At 47.3% G+C, this 24,878-nt stretch overlaps 1 protein-coding gene across 1 annotated transcript in view; it reads left to right on the top strand.

Moving 5' to 3' along the window:
- Positions 1-22,662, top strand: part of LOC141174572 (kelch domain-containing protein 1-like) — a 44,451-nt gene extending 21,789 nt beyond the window's left edge. The window contains exons 9-11 of the mRNA XM_073659511.1: positions 1,130-1,184; positions 3,230-3,327; positions 22,360-22,662. Of these exons, the coding sequence (XP_073515612.1) occupies positions 1,130-1,184; positions 3,230-3,327; positions 22,360-22,565 (359 nt within the window). The 3' untranslated portion in view covers positions 22,566-22,662. The remainder of the gene's footprint in view (positions 1-1,129; positions 1,185-3,229; positions 3,328-22,359) is intronic.
- Positions 22,663-24,878: the final 2,216 nt, after the last annotated feature.

The following is a 24,878-nucleotide window of genomic DNA, read 5'->3' as shown; positions in this document are numbered from 1 at the left end:
GAAGCCCAGGTTAGTAATGGAGGGTGTCTATAAGACGCCCCCATTACTAACCGCGTAGTAAAGGTTTACGACGCTTTTTCAATGAAGGCTTTATTTTGGCCTTGAATTTTATTGAAATAAAATGACACACTTTTAATAAATTGTATTATTCTGCCAATCCCCGAAGCCCTTGATCTTCTGTAAAAAAACAAACTAAAAACAAACAAACAAAAACATATCCCTCACCTGTCCGCTATCACGACGTAATCCAGATTGTCCCTCGGCGATCCGGGTCACTTCTACAGCTGCCACATCAAACCCTGATGTGGCTGCTGTAGAAGACCGCACTATACACTGACTGGAGAGTAATCACTCCTGTCAGTGTACATCGCTGCTGCAGGCAGAGGTCATCAGCTGATCAGCCCCGGTAACCTCATTCTGCATCAGTGGTACATGGAAACATTCCTAAGAATGTTCTCACGCAGCACCGGTGGCGTAAAGTGAGGTCCCAGTGCTCGTCATCTTATTTTCAGTTGATGACCTCGCGTGAACTTAGTCCCAGCAGCAGCGATGTGCACTGCCGGGAGCGAGTGCGCTCCCTTCAGCGTACCGCCGGGGGACGCCGGACAGTTGAGAATAGGTGTTTTTATATTTTAAATAGATTTTTACTTTTTACACTCATCGCAGACAGCACAGTCGCCTTTTCAGCTGAGGAGACTACTTCTCCCCTTAGCTGCGCTGCTCTCATTGTTAGCGGGAGCGGCGGTTGAATGATGGGAGTAGTCTTCCCCAGCTGGCCCAGGTACCATTCTTTGTGTGTTTTTGCAGCGTATTTGACTCATTGACTAGTCAAATACACAGAAAATCCGCATATATATTTATACTTGCGGATTTGCTGCGGTTCAATAGACCTCAATGGGCGGGAAACGCTGCATTTATGCTACGAACAATGAACATGCTGCTCTTTTTACCGCATTGACAATGACCTTGCATTAGCTGCCAGATGGATTACATAGTTTTTGATACATTTCCGCACGGAAAAAACGCTGCGAAAACTCATCAAAAACGCACAATGTGTACTTAACACTTAAAAATTATCTTTAAAGGTTCATTTTACCATTTCTGTAATTGTCTTCCATTTTACAATCAGGGCTTATGGAGTTTTCTCGAGTTGAAGTTGAGGGAAGCTCCCCCACACCCCGTAGGTAAGTGAATTTGGAATTGTGAACACCTCTCTGAAGAGTTATGGCTCATATTGTCTTGGTCTGGTTACTTAAAGGATATGGACAGCTTTGCACTGTTTTTGTTTTTTATTATTTTTGCTCAAAATAATTTAAAAAAAGCACTCTGCAACAGCAAAATGTATTTTTAGTCCTTCTAGCTACTATAATTGGTGCTCAAAATGGACAAAAATGTGTCAGGGCTTTGCTACTACTTGTCACCGCTTTCTGCTTTCCTCCTTCCTTTTTTTCACTTTTAGAAATAGAAGTAGAAGGCAGGAAAGGGAGTGAAGTATCTAAAGTCTCAGTGAGGGCGGACAAAATAAATTGTGGGAATCTTTATAGTAATAAACTTGTGTTTAATATGTGGCACCCCAGGGGTCCGGTTGCCACAGTGGCATTGCCTACCTCACAAGAGGTGATGCCATGCCTGGAAGCAAGCAGGGGTCCCCTAATCAGATTTTACTAAGCATGCAACACTTTCCTGTCTCCAGACCAGCAAGGGGAGTTCCTCCCCTTAGCAACTGGGATCTGGAGGCGGGGTTAGTTAGTCTTAGTGTGAGGAGTTGAAGTCAGGACGTCGAGGAGAGAGGAGCTGGGGACTGGAGCTGCGCGGCAGCTCACCCCAGAAGCACCAGCACAGAAGAACTGGACACGGGAGTCCGAGGCTGTGGGGCACCGAAGGCCCAGCCGTAGAAACCGGAGGGCAGGAGACTGCAGGTCTCCTGGCCCCATCAGACGCCCGGAGGCTCAGCAGCACCGCAGGGTCCAGCACCGCCACGTGGGAGCAACGCACCAGCATGGCCCAAGCTGCCTGCCATACACGAAAGCTAGTGTAGTAACCTAGATACTCGCAGACAGATCCAGCCTCTATTACATGTAGTGAGACTCCCAACACTAAAAAAATCAGATACTAGGTGATGGTTGAATCCTTCACTTGTGGGGGGGGGGTCTGAAATGAATGAATTTGTATATTGAAACTTAGTGTATTTTTTTTTAAATGACATTAACCACCAGCCTATGTAAAATCAGATTTTCAAGTCAAAGGTATCTATACCCTATAAAGCTACACTTGTATCTACTGATAAAACTGGGCACCAAGCTTTTTAAATATGAATCAATTTGGACTTTGTGCTTTCCTGTTTGCTCCTCGGTAAGCATTTTTGTCTAGGCGTTCCAGATTGTCATATACAAAATGCCTCTTCAGAAAGGAAGAGAACTTGAACTGTATCGCCACCTATTGGAGGTAGCGATCCTAAAAAGTCGCTATTGTCCCTTTAACGAACTTGCCATATGACTCAAGATAAAAGTCAAACCAGAATCTCAATTTGCAGATACGTGATTCGGAGTATTGCAGCTCCTCTGGGATCATTGCACGGCCTAGAAGTCTCCTTACACTGGCATGTCAGACATGTCACTCTCCACAAGGAGGAACATTATTACCCCCTTAGATTGTATGATTGCTCACCGCAATAACTTATTGTGTACTGTACTATGTGTATGTATGAAAATGGCAAATTACTTTTTCAGCTTCTCTAAACACGGTTGACTCGCCCCACTATGGACTAAAACTAATGAGCAATATGATCTTACACCTGGGGCTAGTTGCTGACATATATTGGGTAATGGTTCATGATCCTTAACCAGTCGCACTTCAAAATGACTGTTCAAACCAAGCACAGGCACACGGTGCACCTTTTGGCTTTGCAGATGCGTACAGTGCACCTTCCCAGCTACTTGTATTCCATCTATCTCCTCCATCTTCTGGATCGTTTAATGCAAGAGCTGTCGATCAAAGAAGGAGGGGGGGGGGTGGAGATATTTTCAAGTGCAGGTGTATGGAAAGGTGCATGTGCTTTGTTTGAATAGTCATTCTGTTCTGACAGACTCCCTTTAAAATTGTACTATTTTTGTCCCCCAGAGCAATGTTTTGTCATGTAGCCTTCTTTTTTTAACAATATTTTATATTTATTTTTTAATGGAAGTGTACATGAATCTACTGATCTTTTCCATTCACCCTTTCCTCTTAGTTGGCATTCTGCTGCCTGTGTATCCAATTCCCGTTTCCTAATCCATGGTGGCTTTGATGGAAATCGGACTCTTAACGATACTTACATATTCAACACAGGTAATGTGTAAACGAGTATTGGTCAAAATTGTCTATTATGATGTTAACCCCTTTACAACCCAAGGTGTTTTGCACGTTAATGACCAGGCCAATATTTACAATTCTGACCACTGTCACTTTGAGGTAATTACTCTGGAACGCTTCAACTTTTCGTGACATATTGTACTTCATGATAGTGGTAAAATTTCTTCGATACCACTTGTGTTTATTTGTGAAAAAAAAACGGAAATTTGGCGAAAATTTAGCAATTTTCAAAATTTGAATTTTTATGCCCTTAAATCAGAGATGTTAGAACCTTGCTCTTAGGTTTTTTCTATTGCTGGTCACATGACCTTGTTGGCCTATTTAGTCCTGCTCCGCCCTTCTGGCTTTGCTGGACTTCATTGTATTACTACTCTTTAGCTAGTCTGTGCTCAGTATCTAACTCTGTTAGTTTGCTTGGTCTCCGGACCTCTGTGTTCTATATATTTTGTTTGTTCGTCTGTCTGCTACTATTTCTGTTAGGAGGTGTCCATTTTCCTCCCAGTCCTTAGTACTTGTAGGGATTCCTTCCCCACATCTATAGGTCTCCGTACAGACTAGCTTAGGACTTTAGCAGGTCTGATCGCAGGATCAGGTTCCCTGTTACATCGTAGGGATCAAGCTGAGTTCTATCGTAGGGACAGATCTTCTCTCTTTCCTTAGCTCTGGTAGCAGAACATAACAGTAAGTCCAGCCTGCAAATTCTCTAAGGAAAGATTTTTCTGTTCCATCATGGTGTCGGTTCTGGATTTGGCTAAACGCCTGCAGGGACTCTCTCTGGAGGTGGCCGAGCTCCGTCAGCACGTGAGTAACTGTCCTGGAGCACATTTCTTGGAGCCTAAGGTACGTTTGCCTGATTTATTTTTTGGTGAACACCAAGAATTTTTTTCATTTAAAAATGCTTGCTTATTGTATTTTCGTTTGAGACCTAGGTCCTCTGGGGATGAATCCCAGCGCATAGGGTTCATAATGTCACTTTTGCGCAAAGAGCCTCAGGAGTGGGCCTTTTCTTTGCAACCTAGTGATACATGCTTTAGATCAGTGGATAGTTTTTTTCTGCTTTGGGGCTATTATATGATGATCCTGACCGTGTCTCATCTGCTGAGACTGAGTTGAGACGTTTGAGACAGGGATCAGGTAATGTGGAAAAATATTGTGCTCATTTCTGTCGGTGGTCTACTCTAATAGGGTGGAACGATTCTGCTCTGAAGAGTCTGTTTCTTGCTGGGCTTAGTGAAAGGGTTAAAGACCTGCTAATTGCTTATCCCACACCTGAAGATTTGCAACAGGCTATGCAATTAGCTATACGGGTGAATAGGAGACTGCGTGCAAGGGTTAATGAGAGCAAATCCTCTGCTATGTCAGTTTCTGGTCATGAGAATGTGTGTACTGACAGTGGAGAGCCGATGGAGATTGGAGCGATGGCACCTCGCTCTCAAGAAAAGGACCGCAGATTTTCTGAAGGTTTGTGTTTCTATTGCGGAAATTCTGGTCATTTCATTAAAAGCTGTGTGCTTCGTATGAAGAAAGGAAAAAAAAATGGTCAGTCATGCCCGTATTGCCTGTTTAAATTCCAAGGGTGTATTTTTAGCTGCTTCCACTATTGCTCAGGAAAAATTAATGGAATTTCGGGTGTTTGTCGATTGTGGGTCTACTCTGAATGTAATTGATGGGGGATTCTTGGAAAAACTCAATTTAAAACCCGAACCTTTGTCATCCCCCATTGCTGTTGTTTCTGTGGATGGCTCCCCTTTGAAGAATGTTACTCTCAAGGTCTGTGAATTTCCTCTCACTATTAATGGTGTTCACCATGAGAAATTGGATTTGGTAGTTTTGAATAACTTGCCTTCTCCGGTGGTGTTGGGATTGCCCTGGTTAAAATTGCACAATCCTGTACTGGATTGGTCTACCAGTGAAATTAAATCCTGGAGCCATAAATGTTATGACAAGTGTTGTAACGGGCGTATTGCAGCTGTGGATAGGGGGGAATTGCCTGTTCCTATTCAGGATTTTTGGAGAGTTTTTTCTGAGAAGGAATCGCAGGTTTTGCCTCCCCATAGAGACTATGATTGTACTATTGAATTTGTCCCTGGAGCGACTCTTCCTAAAAGTCGTTTATTTAATCTTACTATTCCTGAGAGAAAGGCTTTGGAGGAATACATACAGACAAGCTTGGCCGCCGGTCACATTAGGCCCTCTAAGTCTCCTGTGGCGGTTGGTTTTTTTTTTTGTAAAAAAAAAAGGACGGCGGTTTACGTCCTTGTCTGGATTTTCGTGAGATTAACAAAATTACTGTACGCAATCCTTACCCACTGCCATTGATTCCTGATCTGTTTAACCAGTTAGTGGGGGCCAAGTGGTTCTCTAAAATTGACCTTCGGGGGGCATACAATCTGTTGCGCATGAAGGAGGGTGACGAATGGAAGACTGCTTTTAACACTCCTGTGGGTCATTTTGAGAATTTGGTTATGCCTTTTCGTCTCACCAATGCTCCTGCATTTTTTCAGAATCGTATTAATGACATCCTTAGACCTTTGATCGGCAAAAATGTGGTTGTGTATTTGGATGACATTTTGATTTATTCGCCGGATCTGGAATCTCATTGGCGGAGCGTACGTGAAGTATTACAGTTATTAATTGACAATTCGCTTTTTGCTAAGCTGGAGAAATGTGAGTTCGCTGTACAGAGGATTAGTTTTTTGGGCTACATTATCTCCAGCGAAGGTTTTGAGATGGACCCGGTGAAAGTTCAAGCTGTGCAGGAATGGCCTAGGCCTATTGGTTTGAAATCGATACAGAGGTTTTTGGGTTTCGCCAATTATTATAGAAAATTCATTAAAAAATTTTCTATTATTGTCAAACCTCTGACCGATCTCACCAGGAAAGGTGCTGATGCGGTTCAGTGGACTGCTGAGGCCATTGAAGCTTTTGTGTATCTCAAGGAGAGGTTCACCTCTGCTCCCATCCTTATGCAGCCTGATGTGACTAAGCCGTTTTTGGTTGAGGTTGATGCTTCCTCTGTGGGGGTTGGCGCAGTATTGTCTCAGGATAACGGGGATGGAGTACATCCCTGTGCCTTTTTTTCAAAAAAATTTTCGGAGACTGAACTGAATTACGATATTGGTAATCGGGAATTATTGGCTATTAAACTCGCATTTGAACACTGGCGCCACTTCTTGGAAGGTGCTGAATTTCCCGTTCAGGTTTTTACGGATCATAAAAATCTGATATATCTTGATGCTGCCAAGCGCCTGAATGCCCGTCAGGCTAGGTGGGCACTGTTTTTCTCGCGGTTTAATTTTTCCGTTACTTACATCCCAGGTACTAAGAATGTTAAGGCGGATGCTTTGTGTCGCAGTTTTTCTCCCATAGTCGGTGCTGAGAAAGAGGAAAACATTTTACAAGAAGGTGTTGTGATAGCTGCTTTGGACTCCGTTCTGGAAGATGAAATTCTTAAAGCACAGGAGAATGCCCCATCTAACACTCCCCATGGGAGGTTGTTTGTGCCTGGGACCTTTAGGAGAGATTTGTTTGTTGAGTGTCATGAATCTCGGTTGGCAGGTCATCCCGGAATCTCTGAGACCAAGAGACTGGTGGGTCGCAGTTTTTGGTGGCCTGGATGGCAGAAGGAAGTCATTAAGTGGGTGCGTCAATGTACTATATGTGCTAGATCTAAGTCCTCACATACTCCTGCTGCAGGGTTACTTTGCCCTCTGGAGGTTCCCAGTGCTCCTTGGACACATTTGGCTATGGACTTTATAACTGACCTTCCCCCCTCTGAGGGTTTTACTGTCATCTGGGTGGTCGTGGACCGTTTTAGCAAGATGTGTCACTTGGTTCCCTTCGTCAAACTGCCCTGCGCTAAGACTCTCGCTAAGGCCTTTGTCAAGGAAATTGTCAGACTTCATGGTGTTCCTACTGACATTGTTTCTGATAGGGGACCTCAGTTCGTGGCTCGTTTTTGGCGCGCCTTTTGTGACAGGTTGGGAGTTCATTTGTCGTTCTCATCCGGATATCATCCTGAATCTAATGGCCAGACAGAAAGGAAAAACCAGGATGTTGAGCAGTTCTTGCGTTGTTTTGTGGCAGACAATCAAGAGGGGTGGTCTGAGTTTCTGCCACTTGCTGAATTTGCTCTGAACAATCTTCTTCTGCTGGTTGTTCGCCTTTTTTTTGTTGTTCTGGGAGACATCCGTCGTTTGGGTCGTTCTCCAAGTTGGTATCTGCCGTGCCTGAGGAGGAGAATTTTTCCGGCAATTTGGAGAGAGTTTGGACGGATGTGCGTGGTAATCTTCAGGAGGCTAACAGAAAATCTAAAGACTACTTTGATAGGAAACGACAGGAGGTTTTGTTCGCTGTTGATGACATGGTTTGGTTGTCCTCTAGGAATCTGCGGTTGAGGATTCCTTCTAAGAAATTGGGTCCCAAGTTTGTAGGGCCCTTTAAGGTGCTTCAGGTTGTCAACCAATCTGCTGTTAGGTTGGAGGTTCCTACCTCCTGGAGAATTAATCCGGTGTTTCATGTCTCTCTGTTGAAAAAAGCTGTTGTATCGGATTGTGACGCCTCTGCCTCTGTTCCTCCGGTGGTGGAGGACGGGGAATATGAAATTTCTCGCATCCTTAATTCTAGACGGTATAGAGGTAGTTTGCAGTATCTCGTGGCCTGGAAAGGTTTCGGACCTGAGGATAACTCATGGGTGAGGTCGGATGATGTTTCCGCGTCCAGACTTATCAGAGCGTTTCACAGGAGATTTCCTGATAAGCCTGGTCCTAGGTGATCCGGAGGATCCTCTTAGAAGGGGGGGTACTGTTAGAACCTTGCTCTTAGGTTTTTTCTATTGCTGGTCACATGACCTTGTTGGCCTATTTAGTCCTGCTCCGCCCTTCTGGCTTTGCTGGACTTCATTGTATTACTACTCTTTAGCTAGTCTGTGCTCAGTATCTAACTCTGTTAGTTTGCTTGGTCTCCGGACCTCTGTGTTCTATATATTTTGTTTGTTCGTCTGTCTGCTACTATTTCTGTTAGGAGGTGTCCATTTTCCTCCCAGTCCTTAGTACTTGTAGGGATTCCTTCCCCACATCTATAGGTCTCCGTACAGACTAGCTGAGGACTTTAGCAGGTCTGATCGCAGGATCTGGTTCCCTGTTACATCATAGGGATCAAGCTGAGTTCTATCGTAGGGACAGATCTCCTCTCTTTCCTTAGCTCTGGTAGCAGAACATAACAAGAGATATGTGACGCGCCCCCTGGGCCTGTGTTGTGCAGGGGAACCCGGAACCGGGCCTGTTGTAGAATGCTGGGGGTTGTAGTCTCCGTGTGGCGGTGACCCGGTCCGCGCCCAGGGTGGTCAAACCAGTGGCAGTCTAAATGTTGTAATAAGTGTCCGACTACGCCACCCGTGGATTGCGGTCAGTGGGAACCGCCGCTGCGCTGCCGACCGCTGAGGCTGATGTTGGTTGCGCAGCCGAGTATGGGATAACTCCCCACGGGAGGAGTATTGCCTCAGGGCAGCTAATGTGGAAGATGATGGGAGTGATGGTGTGAGGGTCCCAGTGCTAATGGTACAGGAGCGGCAAGGAATCACAGAGACGGGAGGTGCAGTTTAGGGTCTTTACTGATGGTACAAGGCAGACCCTCCCGGGAGTACTGGCTAGTATAAGGGGCCTGGTCAGTCTGCGAGCAAGCAGGAGTTACCCTGGCCAGGTGGAGTTGTAGGCCTCCCCGTTTATCTGCACTCTTCCTGGCTACCTTGCTGTCAGCGGTTACAAGTAGCCCACGTCCCTGAGTATGCCGTGTGGTGCTCACCCGTATGGCTGGTGACTTGGGGCCTTCTGTTAGCCTCCGCTCCTGGATGGCGGTGCTGGTCCCTTCTTTGTGACTGAGCCTCCGGGCTTCTATGGCCAGAGGACCTGGAATCCCCTGCCGGCTGGTTTCTGCTGCTGGGTGTATATCAGTCCCCACAGCCTCGGACTCCTGTGTCCGGTTTTAGTGTCCTCAGCCAGGGCGAGCTATATCTCTGCTCACAGCCCCTGGCCTTCAGCTGCTGCTCCTACAGCGCTCCTGTTCTTGCTTTCCCTCTCCAGACTCTGACTGCCCTGCTTGTTCTGCAGGCTCTGTCTCTGTCTGCAGCTTCACTCTAACTCTGACTGCTCTAACCCCGCCCCAGACCCAGTTTATAAGGGCAGATTCCTCCCCTCCCAGGTCTGGGCGGACCATGTTGCATGTTTAGGGATCCTGACCAGAGAAACCTCCCACTTGCTCTCAGACATAATATCTCTATTACTGTGGCAACCAGACCCCTGGGGTGTCACATTCCCCCCTAGTAAATTTTAGTACTCCGGGACTAAACACATTTTTTTTAAAGAAACATAAATACAAGGTATAACAATAACAAGACAACATATTTACAAGAAGCTTTAGTCTGTAGAGGTCACGGCGTTTCCGTGACCGGGTGTCCATATCACCCAAGGTGAAGTTTATGAAACAAAGGGGGTGTCCATGTCACCCAACAAGGCGAAGTCTTGGCACAGAATAGGGGACCTGTCCAAAGCAAACCCCTTGCGTTGTCCTTGGGCGTGGCTGCAAGGTTAGACTAACTACTTTGGGCCGCAAGGAGGCCACACCAGACAGGTTTTCTCTTCTGCGGCCGTCTTCACAAGAGGCACCAAGGTGCAACTATCTACAAAACTGTTCCGGTTATCCAGTGTCCATAACCTGTTAGTCCAAATAAATCTGCAGGGTAACTGAGAAACATAATTAGTAACAGGCAACAAACATAAACCATAAACATTTTTCAATAAACAGTCAACTTTACAGTGCATTGGTTTAGCTTCTCCAGCGAGCGGGCATCTGACCTCTAGTGACTCTAGTGGACATACGGAGCTCACTAACTGGTTCTGCACTACAGGGTGTAGGAGGTGTTATGGGCAAGCTGGGCAGCTTTCTGCGCACTCTTTGGCTCACTAGGGGCACAGCAGGCACACTACTAGCAGAGGGTTGATCCTCCTGTACTGCTGGTGTGGACTCTTCTGCCCCTTGGGCCGGCTGCTCTTCCAGCTCTACCGGTTCCTCTGTAGGCACTTGCGGGGCTGGCTGGAGAAAGGTGAGGACGGGTACCACGACAGCGCCGTTTACTTGTGTCCAAGACCGGGGGAAGTCTCCGAGTACGGTACTGATCATTTCTTCCCTTTCCTCTGCGGGTTGAGGGTTTTCTTGATCTTCTTCAGGGCTTTGCAGCTGCTCGGGACACTTCTTCAGGTGATCTCTGGAGTCAATGGCTGTTGTTTCTCCTCCGTCCTTACTGATTACGCAGATTTTTGGGTTCTCATGGCTTGATGGCAGTACGGTGTACGGGTCCTTCTCCCACTGGTCGTCCAACTTGTGGAGCCGCCTCTTCCTCTTCAAGACCTGCTCTCCAGGTACCAGGGGAGCAGCGGGAGCATACTGGTTATAAGCCTTCTCTTGCCTTTCTCTAGCTTGAGACAGACTTCGCTCGACGCTCTCCTGTACTTTCCGATACTGCTGCTGCCGTTCTGTATCCCAGTCTGCCTCTGGCGAGGTGTCCTCGGGCGTCAGGACTCCCATATCCAGGTCAATAGGCAGCTTACCAGGTCTTGCTCTCATTAGGTAAGCCGGGGTACAGTTGGTGGAACCTACAGGGATGTGGTTATACAGGTCCACCAGATCGGGCAGTTTCTCAGGCCACAGACTGCGTTCTTCCTGGGGCAACGTTTTTAGCAGATCTATCACCACCTGGTTCATCTTCTCGCAGAGTCCATTGGTTTGAGGGTGATAGGGCGTTGTTCTTATCTTCTTGCAGCCATACAGGTTGCAGAACTCCTGGAAGACCTCCGCTTCGAAGGCTGGTCCTTGGTCTGTCAACACTTGGTCCGGGTACCCGTGTGGACGGCAGAAGTGCTGCTGGAAGGCTCTAGCTGCTGTTTGAGCCGTTAAGTCCTTGACCGGGACCACCACCAGGAACCGGGAGTAATGATCTACGATTGTGAGGGCTTAGACATACCCAGATCTGCTTGGAGCCAGTTTCACATGGTCCAGGGCTACCAGTTCCAGTGGCTGTCTGGTGATGATGGGCTGCAGGGGAGTCTTCTGGCTGGCTCGGTCTTTTCTTCTCAGGTGGCACGGGCCACAGTCTCTGCACCACCTCTCGATGGCTCCTCTCATGCCTACCCAGTAGAACCGTTCACGCAACAAGAACTCCAGCTTCTTCCATCCGAAATGCCCTGCTCCGTTGTGGTATGCCTCCAGAACCATAGCCGCGTCTCGTCTTGGGACCACTACCTGCCAGGTCAACTCATGCGTTCGAGAGTTAACCATTCTCCGGCACAGCTTCTCCCTGTAGAGGAACAGCTTACTTTTCTCCTTCCACAGTTGCTTGGTCTCCTCCGGAGCGTCTGGGTCAAGACTGGCATCGGCCTGGGTCAGCATTTCCTTCACCAAACGGACTGCGGGATCACTGTCTTGCGTCTCCGCCCATTTGTAGTGGGGCAAGGGATTGAACGTCACGGAGCGCCTGTCCTTCACACGGTGGGAATACAGCGTAATCCCATGACGGTGGAACGCAGGGAGCTCAACTTCTTGCAGATCTTCTGGATCTTCCCCTACGTCCGGTAAGTTCGGCATTCTAGACAGGGCATCCGCGTTGGCATTTGAGCGTCCTGCCCGGTATTTGATGGTGAATTCAAAGTTGGACAGGCGGGCCATCCATCTCTGTTCCAGGGCACCGAGCCTTGCAGTGTCCAGGTGTGTCAACGGGTTGTTATTCGTGTACACTGTGAATTTGGAGGAGGCAAGGTAATGCTTGAAATGTTCGGTCACTGCCCACACTACTGCCAGGAACTCCAGCTTGAATGAGCTATAATTCTCAGGGTTCCTCTCCGTGGGCCGTAGCTTTCAGCTGGCGTAAGCGATTACCCGTTCTTTCCCTTGCTGGATCTGGGACAGTACGGCTCCTAGCCCGATGTTGCTTGCGTCCGTGTGGAGGATAAAGGGCTGGCTGTAGTCTGGATATGCCAGGATTTCATCCCCCGTGAGGGCCATCTTCAGCTGGCAGAAGGACTCCTCTTCCAGCTTTTCCCACCTGAAGGGCGGCTTCTGTTTTTTGGCTTTCTGAGATTGACCTATCAGGAGGTCCTGCATAGGGGCTGCCATTTTGGTGAAACCGGGAATGAATCTTCGGTAGTAGCCTACCAACCCGAGGAACTGCCGCACTTCCTTTATGCTGGAGGGTCTTGGCCAGTCCTTAATCACGGTGATCTTATCAGGGTCAGGAGCCACTCCGTCAGCACTCACCACGTGTCCCAGGTATTGCACCTTTGGTTTCAGGAGGTGACACTTGGAGGGTTTCACCTTTAGGCCGTAATTTGCCAGAGCTTCGAACTCTTCTGCCAGGTGTTTCAGGTGGTCCTCGTAGGTCTTGGAATAGACGATGACATCGTCCAGGTATAACAGGACCGTCTCGAAGTTCCGGTGTCCCAGACAGCATTCCATCAACCGTTGGAAGGTTCCTGGTGCGTTGCAGAGCCCGAACGGCATACAGTTAAATTCGCTGAGACTCATCGGGGTGGTGAATGCGGTCTTCTCCCGGTCCGCCTCTGCTACAGGAACCTGCCAGTACCCGCTAGTGAGATCCAAAGTAGAGAAGAAGTTAGCAGATTTTAATGCAGCTAAGGACTCTTCTATCCTTGGTAACGGGTACGCATCTTTGTGTGTGATACGGTTGACCTTCCTGTAGTCTACACACATTCTCATAGTGTTGTCTTTCTTTTTCACTAAGACTAGTGGAGCTGCCCAGGGGCTACAGCTGTCCCTGATTACCCCAGCCTCCTTCATGTCTCTAAGCATCCCCTTGGCGTGTTGGTAGTGTGCCGGGGGTACGGGTCGGTATCTCTCCTTTATGGGAGGATGATCTCCCGTGGGGATGTGGTGTTCTACCCCCTTTACTCGCCCGAAGTCTAGCGGGTGTTTACTAAACACTCTCTCGTACTCTCGAACCACCCGATAGACTCCCTGTTTGTGGTGTGAGGGAGTGTAGTCAGTACCCAAATGCAGTTGCTGACACCAGTCCTCCATTGGTTTCTTAGAGCCGTTACCTTCCTCTGGTTGAGATGGAGGCAAGGGTTCCACGGCCTGTACAGAATTCTGGTTTATGGTGAACAATTTGGCTAGCGTGGCATACCGGGGCAGGTATACTTCTCTCTCCCCAATATTTATGATGCGAACGGGCACCCTCCCATGGCGTACATTGACCACCCCCCGTGCTGTCAAAATGGTGGGCCTACTGTCTGAGTAGACGGGTTCTACCATTGCTTGGTAGTCTCTACCTCTTAGACCAATAGCTGCCCGGCACCAAATCATCATCTCACTTTTTGGGGGCATGGCAATAGGGAACGGGTCACACATTCTCACGCTACCTATCTCACCACCAGATAGTTCCACCTGTTGCCACTTCATCAGTGCCCGGATCTCTTTTTGGAGCACACGCTGCTGGCCGGAACTGGCGTTCTTGGCAACCTGCTGTAAAATGAGAATCACCTCTGCAAGACAATTTTCAATCACATTAGTTCCCAAGGTTATTCTAGGGTGACTCTCATGACGGTCTATGTCCACTATTATCAGTCCTTGTGCCGCCAGTTCGACTTTACCGATCTTAATGGTCACCTCTTTGAATCCCACCTGCGGCACGGGCTGACCATTGCTGGCGATGATACTCAGGTCGTCATCTGGGTAGCGGGTTATGTCCGAGTCATTCCAGTACTGCTTGAAGAGCACGTACGGGATGGTGGTCACCTGTGACCCAGTGTCTAGTAGGGCACTCATAGGAATGCCATCCAGTACCACAGGCAAGATTGGACGCCCCCCTACGTATTTATCACGCCAGTTTGATGGGCCTGATGGTCTTATGCCTGGGGGTTGGCCCTCTACCCCAGGTTGTGCCCGTTTAAATGACAGTACCTTGCCACATGTCCGGGTTGATTGCAGCGGCGGCAGATGGGTCGTCCGTCCTCGTTGTATCTGTCGCTGGGTCTTCCTCTGGCCGGTGGGGTCCTCCTCAGTCGGCGCCACGGGACGTCCTCCGGTCCGGATGCCAGCTGGATCTTTCCTGGAGAAGAGACCTGTAAAGACTGCACAGTTCTGGTTAGCGCGGCAACGCTCTTAGTCAGCTCTTGGACCTGATGGTGCAGGTCTGTAGCCGGGTCACTGTTTAAAGCCTGCGCATCAGCTCCCACAGGCCCTGCAGACAAGGGCACCGTCTCCTGGTGGTAAGTGATAGCAGGGCGCCTGTGGGTCACAGCGCCACCTGGTGCCGGTTCTCGGAGCACCCGGATGGCTCTGTCCTTGAACTGTGCAAAGTCCAGGTCAGGGTCCTGTAAGGCCATTGCCCGCAACTGGGTTCGGTGGGCATTGCACAGTAGACCCTCAATAAATTGTTCAGTCAACAGCTTATCTTCATTTCCCACGCTGTCAAGGTCTGCCTGCTTAATGGCTCTCAGGGCCTCTTGTAGGTTTAGAGCATAGTCTCTTATACTCTCATGTGCCCGCTGTTTACAGCCGTAAAATCTGAGCTTTATTTCGGCTGAGGTGCGGGTATCAAATGTGTCTTTCAGCCGGGCTAGTATTTCTCTGACAGTCCTCTTCCTCCCAGGTGGCCAGGACTTTACCTCCCTTTGGGCTGCCCCGATTAATTGGGCCACCAGGATGCTCACTTTTTGCTCTTCTGTGAGGGGGTACACCTGGAAGAGGCTATCCAGTCTTTCTCTAAAGTCATTTAGAGTATGTGACTCCCCTGAGTACTGGGGTAGCCAGGTTGCCCCCGGGATATAGGGCATGGTGAATGGCATGACTGCTGCAGCGGTTGCGCTGGCGGTGGCTGTGGCAGTGGAGCTCCCCTCGGTATCCGGCATCCTCCTCCCCCCTAGTGGACCGTGGCCTACCTTGCGATGCTCTTCTTCCGTAGGCCGCGGCTCCACAGTCGATCGCCGGGGTTGAGGACCTGGCGTCGCACTCCGATGACGTCAGCGTCTCTCTTCCTCCCTTCCAGGACCTTGCGCAGCGTCAGAGCGTGGGGCGGAGCTTCGGATCTCGCGCGCTTTCGGCGTCCACGCCCCTCTTCTTCCCGTGCGGCGTCCCGAAGATGGCGTCCGAAGGCGGGAAGCAGCTGCGGATGGCGGGAAGAAGGCAGAAGACGGCGGGAAACGGTCCAAGATGGCGTCTGATGGCGGGAATTGGCTCCGGACGGCGGGAAACTTCACCACAGGTAAGTTCAAAAGTCTTTTTCAGGCACGCAGTACCCGGTGGTTGCGGGCACGAAATCCTGCCGGCTACGCCAAAGTTGACGCGCCCCCTGGGCCTGTGTTGTGCAGGGGAACCCGGAACCGGGCCTGTTGTAGAATGCTGGGGGTTGTAGTCTCCGTGTGGCGGTGACCCGGTCCGTGCCCAGGGTGGTCAAACCAGTGGCAGTCTAAATGTTGTAATAAGTGTCCGACTACGCCACCCGTGGATTGCGGTCAGTGTTGACCGCCTCTGCGCTGCCGACCGCTGAGGCTGATGTTGGTTGCGCAGCCGAGTATGGGATAACTCCCCACGGGAGGAGTATTGCCTCAGGGCAGCTAATGTGGAAGATGATGGGAGTGATGGTGTGAGGGTCCCAGTGCTAATGGTGCAGGAGCGGCAAGGAATCACAGAGACGGGAGGTGCAGTTTAGGGTCTTTACTGATGGTACAAGGCAGACCCTCCCGGGAGTACTGGCTAGTATAAGGGGCCTGGTCAGTCTGCGAGCAAGCAGGAGTTCCCCTGGCCAGGTGGAGTTGTAGGCCTCCCCGTTTATCTGCACTCTTCCTGGCTACGTTGCTGTCAGCGGTTACAAGTAGCCCACGTCCCTGAGTATACCGTGTGGTGCTCACCCGTATGGCTGGTGACTTGGGGCCTTCTGTTAGCCTCCGCTCCTGGATGGCGGTGCTGGTCCCTTCTTTGTGACTGAGCCTCCGGGCTTCTATGGCCAGAGGACCCGGAATCCCCTGCCGGCTGGTTTCTGCTGCTGGGTGTATATCAGTCCCCACAGCCTCGGACTCCTGTGTCCGGTTTTAGTGTCCTCAGCCAGGGCGAGCTATATCTCTGCTCACAGCCCCTGGCCTTCAGCTGCTGCTCCTACAGAGCTCCTGTTCTTGCTTTCCCTCTCCAGACTCTGACTGCCCTGCTTGTTCTGCAGGCTCTGTCTCTGTCTGCAGCTTCACTCTAACTCTGACTGCTCTAACCCCGCCCCAGACCCAGTTTATAAGGGCAGATTCCTCCCCTCCCAGGTCTGGGCGGACCGTGTTGCATGTTTAGGGAGCCTGACCAGAGAAACCTCCCACTTGCTCTCAGACATAATATCTCTATTACTGTGGCAACCAGACCCCTGGGGTGTCACATATGTCACACATAAGAATTAATAAATAACATTTCCCACATGTCTACTTTACATCAGCACAATTTTGGAACCAAAATATTTTTTTTATTAGGAAGCTATAAGGGTTAAAAGTTGACCAGCGATTTCTCATTTTTCCAGCAAAATTTACAAAACCATTTTTTTTAGGGACCACATCACATTTGAAGTGACTATGATGGGTCTTTGACAGAAAATACCCAAAAGTGACGCCATTCTAAAAAGTGCACCCCTCAAGGTGCTCAAAACCACATTCAAGAACTTTATTAACCCTTCAGGTGCTTCACAGGAATTTTTTGAATGTGGAAGAAAAAAATTAACAATTAACATTTTTTGTGAAAAAATGTTATTTTAAACCCAATTTTTTTTTATTTTCGCAGGGGTAACAGGAAGAAATGGACCCCAAAATTTGTTGTGCAATTTCCCCTGAGCACGCAGATACCCCATATGTGGAGAAAAACCACTGTTTGGGCGCACGGCAGGGTTTGGAAGGGAAGGAGAACCACTTGACTTTTTGATTGTAAAATTTGCTTGAATAATTAGCGGACGCCATGTTGCGTTTGGAGAGCCCCTGATGTGCCTAAACAGTGGAAATGCGACGTTCACAGCCCTCCCTGGGAAGTGGGGTACTCGGAGCCGGGCCAGATGTTGGGGGAGGCAGTCGTGGCCTGGACCCACTCGGTGCCCAGGGCCGTCACATAAAAAGAAGTAATGGGTTGAGTGGTTGCTTTCGACTACGCCACCTGTGGTACCTGGTGATGGCCACCAGCGCTGCTGCAGTCCTCTGAGGCAGGATGTTGTGGCAGCCGAAGTTGATACTACTCCCCACAGGCGGAGCAGGGCCTCAGGGCAGAGGCATGGATGGAGGGAGTCGTAGTGGAGGAGGTCTGGTGCTGTGCGGTACGGTGCAGAAATAAAGAGACCATAGGGGTTGACTTCCAGGGTTTTTACTCACGGTAGAGCGTGCAGCTGCAAGGCTTCTCCCTGCTCCTCACGGGGCTCTGCGGCCACCAGGACCTGGGATCCGACAACCTCCGAGTAATTAAAGTGCTTTAGTCAGGACCCCGCACCAGAGTGTTCCTAGACTTGAAACTGAGTCCTCTCGTGTGTGTGTGTCTGTGTGTGTGTGTCTGTGTGTGTAGAAAGGCCGGGTCTCCCTCTGGACTACGCACAGAACAAGGTTACGGGTGGCGACTCCGCCCGCTACCCGGTGGGATCCACTAAGCCTTCCGGGCTTTCCTGACTAGGACGTAGAGTAGCAAAGTCGGGGGCCGGTACCCCTCTTGCAGCCGGAATCCTTCTGACTAGGCCAGAATAGCGAGGACAGGTGGCTTATACCGCTCCGTCTGCATCCCCCTGGGATCCTTTTGCGGTGGAGCTAGACTCCTCAGCTCCAGGCCTTCTTGGGTAGGGACCTTGACCGGGTTGAGACAGCTGTTAACTCCAACCCGCTCCTCGACTCAAGGCCAGAGTACGAGGACCGTGTCCCCATCAACTGCAAGTTCACACAGAAAGCCACGTTCAGTGATGAAGATCACAATCAAAAGACCACTAGCCCAAAATGGCCGTTAGTTAAATATGAATTATTAAGTGTAACCTACATGTGCGTCCTCCACCCTCACCCACTACATGGTTCCCCTCAGCTTTTGGTTCCCCAATCTCCCGTTATCCCGGCTGAGGCAACACACTTGTGCCTATTAGCCCCCCCCCCCCCCTTACAGGTGGGAGAAGTGTGGTGTTGGATGTAGACGTGGGGTCCTGACAATTGCACCATTCTTACCTCGAAGGAGAGATACCACACCCCATTAAAGAGGTGTAGCATCCCTGTGGCGATCGAACCCCCAGGGGCGCCACAGAAACCCCCCACGAGTGACACCATTTTTGGAAACTAGACCCCTCAAGGATTTTATCAAGGGATATAGTGAACATTTTTAACCCAGAGGTACGACACAGAATTTGATAACATTAGGTCATCATATTGAATAAGTTGTCTTTAGTCTTGAGCGCAAGTGCTCGCTACTTGAGTTTGCATTGGGTACTCAGGTATGCACCATGTATCGCGGGTGCTTGAGTGACATGCTCGAGTCCCCACCCACATGTTTCACGGTTATTAGACACCCAAAAAAAACATGCGGGGATCGCTCGTGCATGGCAGGCAATCCCCCGCGAGGATTTTTTGGCCCCAAAGCATATGGGGCGGAGACTCGAGCATGTCACTCGAGCACCCGCGATACCCAGTGCATACCCGAGCACCCGATGCAAACTCAAGTAGTGAGCACTTGCGCTCAACACTATCGTCATCTTTGTTTTGGTTTTTTTGTTTTGTTTTTTTTACTTTTGAAAAAAATCCCAGCCCTAGCACAACCCTAACCCGAGATTTTATTTTTTATGCCGTTCCTCGTGCGGTATAAGTGATGAGATTACTTTATTCTTCGGGTCGGTGCGATTACATCGATAACAGATTCATATCGGGTTTTTATGATTGACAGCTGTCAGACACTAAAAGACGCATTTTTTGTAAAATCTAGTTTTTGCATCGCCATATTTTGAGAGCTATAAGTTTTCCATATTTTTGGCCAACAGAGTCATGTGACGGCTTGTTTTTTGCGGGACGAGTTGACATTTTTATTGGTACCATTTGTGGGCGCGTGACATTTTTTGATCGCTTTCTATTCCCGTTTTTTTTGGGGAGGCAGAATAAACAAAAACCTACAATTCAGGAATTTTTTTTTTTTTTTAAATTTTATGCTGTTCCGCGTGTGGTAAAATTGATAAGGTAGCTTTATTCTTCGGGTCAGTACGTTTACAGCGGTACCACAATAAAAGCTATTTTTATAGAAAAAAATATTTTTTTGCATCGCTTTATTCTGAGAGCTGAAACTTTTTTATATTTCGGCTGATGGAGCTGTATGGCGGCTTGTTTTCAGCGGTGCCATTTTTATTTATATTCGTCTTTTTGATCGCGTGTTATTCCATTTTTTGTTTGGCGGTATGGTGATAAAGCATTGTTTTTTGCTTCGCTTTTTATTTATTTATTTTTTTACCGTGTTCACTGAAGGGGCTAACTAGTGGGACAATTTTATAGGTCAGGTCGTTCCGGACGCGGCGATACCAAATATGTGTACTTTTTTTTTTTCCATAATATTTATTGATGGGTACATTATATTTTTATTTTTGATGGATTATTTTTTTTTATTTTATTTTTTTATATTTTTACAATTTTTTTTTTTCCCCCCACTTTCTGATACTTTTTTTTTACTTTTATACTTTTCCCCACTATGGGACTTTCACTTTTTTTTTATTCTGATCGCCTGCATAGCACAGTAATGGAGCACCATACCTGTGCTATGCAGGCAGTCAATGCTGCACAGGGAGAAGATCGTTTGGTCATGCACTGCGCATGACCAAACTATCTTACTGCTGTCTGGTGACCCGGATGTTGTCATGATGACATCGGGGCGTCATGGCAACATCCAGGAAGCCGCGGCAGACAGCGCTGGAGGCCGGAAGAGGAGAAGCCTGTGGCGGGATATCCCAAACGTTTGACCCAATTCATTCAGTTTAAGGTTAATGGTACTGTGAAGAATATTGGAGATATAATCCCATGTCAATCATTGCATCCTATTTGGCAAGGGATTATAAAGATCTACAGTGTACAGTTGTAACTGGACACTTCTGCAGCTAAGAAGGAGGGAGGGGGCTGAGAGACAGTGAGTGACAAATATCTCACCTAGCAGCTTAAAGCCAAGGAGTTACACCCCCACCAACTAGCTGGTGGGCTTCAACAGGAAGACCCCCTGGAGATCCAAGCCATGCACCTGCCTTTCTGTCAGACAACTATAATTCAATACCGAGTTATGGAAATACTATACATCCCAGCTACACACCAAATACATTTTTGAAATCCCACGAACATGGAGAATGTCACCCTGGCTTCCAGCCCAGTCTAGCGCGTAGGAATGGGAAGATGCCCAGCACAGCCTTTCAGAAAACACCTAGGGCCACTGTGTTTGGTCTCCATGCATAGCAGAGGCCCAGCTGGATCCGATGACACTAGGACCGTCCATTAAGGATGTGTAAACCATTTTAGTTTTTGGAGTTTATAGCTGAGGGAGGCCAGGGGTGGACATTTAGGTCCAGCCCAGGGAGCAGGAGGGGGAGTGACCCAGAGAGGTTAAAAGGTCCTGCAGCTCTAGCCCAGTGCTTTCTCTCTGGGAGGTCGCGACGACACATAGTGTGAGGGAAGTCACCCAACAAGGAGGGACCCACAAGCCTCCCATGTGGCAGCCCCTCCCCCGCAAGCCAGGCCTTCCATCTGACTGGTAACTGACTATTAATATCTGCTTATATCTTTTGTACCCCTACTATTATGTTTGCATCTCTGAACATTATGTATGTATAACCCTTATGTGTATAGTGTATTGTCTAGTGTGCCCTTGAGGCGATTATATAATTTAACCTTGGGCTGCTCTTTTATCTCGATCCACACGTCCGTTGTTCGGCTTTATCCTCATGCTACCAGGGCTGGTTTCTGGCCCGATATAATTCCCGTTATATCTAACAAACTGGTGGCAGCTTTACCAGGCTGACAAGGTTCTCTCTCTCTATTTCTCTCTCTCTCTCTATTTCTCTCTCGCTCTATTTCTCTCTCTCGCTCTATTTCTCTCTCTCTCGCTCTATTTCTCTCTCTCTCGCTCTATTTCTCTCTCTCTCGCTCTATTTCTCTCTCTCTCGCTCTATTTCTCTCTCTCTCGCTCTATTTCTCTCTCTCTCGCTCTATTTCTCTCTCTCTCGCTCTATTTCTCTCTCTCTCGCTCTATTTCTCTCTCTCTCGCTCTATTTCTCTCTCTCTCGCTCTATTTCTCTCTCTCTCGCTCTATCTCTTCTATCCTAAAATGGGAAAGGTTTATTCTGATTTCATGGCCGATATTGAGAAAAACATGCATAAACCTCTCAGGAAACCAAACAAAAAGACAGCTTTTTCCGGTTAAAAGTCCATACAATATTGTGAGTTCGTCCGCTCAGGTCAGTGTGAAGTTCTTAAGTCCTTAGCACAGACCAGCACACTGGAGAATCTACACCTCTCCAGACACTGATTGAGACACTTGGTCTCCATTTTATCTGCCAAACCATACCCCTGGTGTGGGGATATCTTGGCAGCCACCCCCACCCAGCTCTTTGACTGCTGGTAAAACCCGGCCCTGATTCGCTCTAGTAACACTTTCTGCACTATACGTGGTGGAGCATGCTTTCCTGGGCTTGCATCACTGAAGCCACCAACCGCGATGATACAGATCTCCCCTCAAGGGCTAATATATATTAAAGTACAATGAATGCAGTTAATGTCAAAGAAAAGAATTACATATACAATGAAACTTTTGTGCAAATTTCATCATCGCAGACTTCACAGATATAAAAAAATGGAGGAAAATGTTTGTGTCCTTTATTGCTACGCCTGCTTTCTTCTGCAGTATTTTATCTTAGTCAATATAATACTACCAAGTACCTTACAGAATGCAAGCTCATATATGTTTTATAGTAATTGGGAACGTTGCTTTTTCTTTTTACAGTGACAAAGACTTGGACTACATTGGTCCATTATTCACTGCTAAGTTCTCCCCGTGCTGGTTCTTCCATGTTGTCCCTCCCTGGAGTAAAAGGGGATGGTGAGGATAGTCGTCCTAGTGAACTACTCATCTTCGGAGGAGGAGACAATAATGGTCACTTCTACAATGATACTGTCAGGCTGCAGATATCAGATATCCTTGATTACTAACTTTTATATGAGCTTTTAAAATAAAGAACTTTGACAATTTTCCTTTTTCAGTGTATGTATATAATGTTTAGCGATTTTGTAAATAGTTTTAATAAATGTAAAGGATTTTCTGTGTTTGTTGCAATGTGTATGTAAGTTTTTGTAAGCATTTGTAAATTTAAGATTGCATTATAAAGTTAATAGAATGATTGTACAGTTATGATAGAGGCTCTTTCTTTCTTTGATTCTATGTGAGTCTTTAAAAAAAAAAAAAAAAAAAAAAAGTTCATATCCTTCTGTTCATTGACATGACATATTGGTAACTGGTTTTATTTCACTGACCAGAATATTTGTTTGATTGAAGCACTAAATGACTACTCTAATAAAAAAAAAAATCATACTTTTAGGGTCCTATGTAAAATTGCTAGTGCAATGCTTGGAGCACCCTTGGCATGGCCAAACTATTCACTGAACTGATTGGCCATGCTAAGGGTGCACCAAGCACCTCAATAACATATATTTAAATAAAGAATTATTTCTGACTAAAGCAGCAAAGGACTTATACACTGAAGGTACAATCTTTATATGGCCTTTGTCACTTACAAGGTACTGAGCTTTGGTTTCAACAGTCATTTTGTGCAGATACATTCCCTTTTATTTATTCATAGTGCTAGTGTGGTCTGCAGAGTCTCCAGATTTGTCTCCAATTGTAACGTCATTGGACGTCCATTTCAAAGGGAGCTGCAAGCAGCGGATCTTGATGATTTGCCTTAGTGCATTAAGCGCAGCAGAAATACATCAGACCACCATTTAATAACCTCATTGATAGTTTTGAAAATTTAGTTTCCATATATTTTTCTTTTTTAATCATTTACATATCCGTAACATCTCTATCAATAATCGTGTGCTTTCCATAATTCCACGACTTTTCATTCTTGGCGTTGCAATTTTTAATGTTGAAGTGTGTACATACATCTATTCAACTACACGATGACAGGAAAGCGTTTCGGAGAAGGGAGATAATGAGCGCACATACTATTTTTAGAGAGAAAAAAAAATGGATTCCTGCCCAGCTGGAATGTAGTAAGATACTATTTGAGCACAGCAACGGGGAAGGTGACTATAAAGGCAGTATTGTGACAACTGAGCCAATGCAGGAGAGGAACCTGCTGTCCTGGGCCTTTTATTCCTTCTCACAATCTCTTCTGTTCAGTATGTGATGGTGGTACAAGCAAACAAGAAAGTATAAGGTTTTTTTTTTTTTTATTCACATTATCTACTTTAAACATTTTCTATGAACATTTACATCTGTTTATGAACTTTTTATTTAACAGCAAAGTGCATTGTGGTCCAACCCCTCTAAGGATCCTCTGTATTTCTTGGAAATTTATAAGAAAATTGACGATTTACCTAGTCGGTTGGGAGTGTCGCTACTTAATCTGACATTGTAGGCATCCCCTCCTCCCTATATTGACAATCTCAAACCTAATTAGTGTATTAATAAGTTATCAATTATACTAAAGATGATCTTGGAGGGCTGACAGATCCCCTTAAGTTGTGCTAAACATGTAGAACTATGGCAAAGTTGGGTATGAGGTCCAGTGGGAATTGTAACTATCGCCATATTAGTTTTTCAAGGCTTTTTCCTTTTAAAAAATATAACAGCTGAACTAAATGGACCTCTTGACAGAGAATTGAAGCCATTAATCATAAGGAGTATACAACTCCAGCTCTCTTGTTTCTACAACACTTGACAGAAGCACTGCAATGAAGCTTTTTTTTTTTTTTTTTGTTTAATTTTAATTAAATCTGTGTGTGTATGTATTAATATACTCACCTAACGCCGCTTTCTCTGGCATCCAGAGCTGTTCTGCTCCTCTTCTCAGTGACGTCACCGCACTTCAGACTCTCCGGCTTACTCTGCTTGAGCCAGAAGTCTCTCTTAGGCCACGGCTCCACTATCGGTATTCGGTCAGTATTTTTTCTCAGGAATGGGAGCCAAAACCAGGAGTGGGTGATAAATGCAGAATTGGTGACTTGTTTCTATTATACCTTTTCTCTGATTGTTCCTCACCTGTTTTTGGCTTCCACTACTGAGAAAAAATACTGACCGAGCACTGACCAAATACTGCTAGTGGGGCCGTGGCCTAACAATGTAAGTCTCGTTCTCACTCTCCATAAACTTACATTGTAAAAGCTCCTTCCGTGTCACACAGCGCAGTATGATCCGGAGAGTGAAAAGTGGTGGCATCACTGAGAAGAGGAGCAGAATGGCGCTAGGATTCTGGAGAAGGCGGTGGTAGGTGAGTGTATTAATACACTGACACTATACTA

Source organism: Phyllobates terribilis, unplaced genomic scaffold (assembly GCF_046119375.1).
Source record: "Phyllobates terribilis strain yellow unplaced genomic scaffold, ASM4611937v1 Scaffold_13__5_contigs__length_258822181, whole genome shotgun sequence".
NCBI classification, from domain to species: domain Eukaryota; kingdom Metazoa; phylum Chordata; class Amphibia; order Anura; family Dendrobatidae; genus Phyllobates; species Phyllobates terribilis.
The sequence above is the reverse complement of the archived record's forward strand: the minus strand, read 5'-3'. Positions and strand labels throughout refer to the sequence as shown.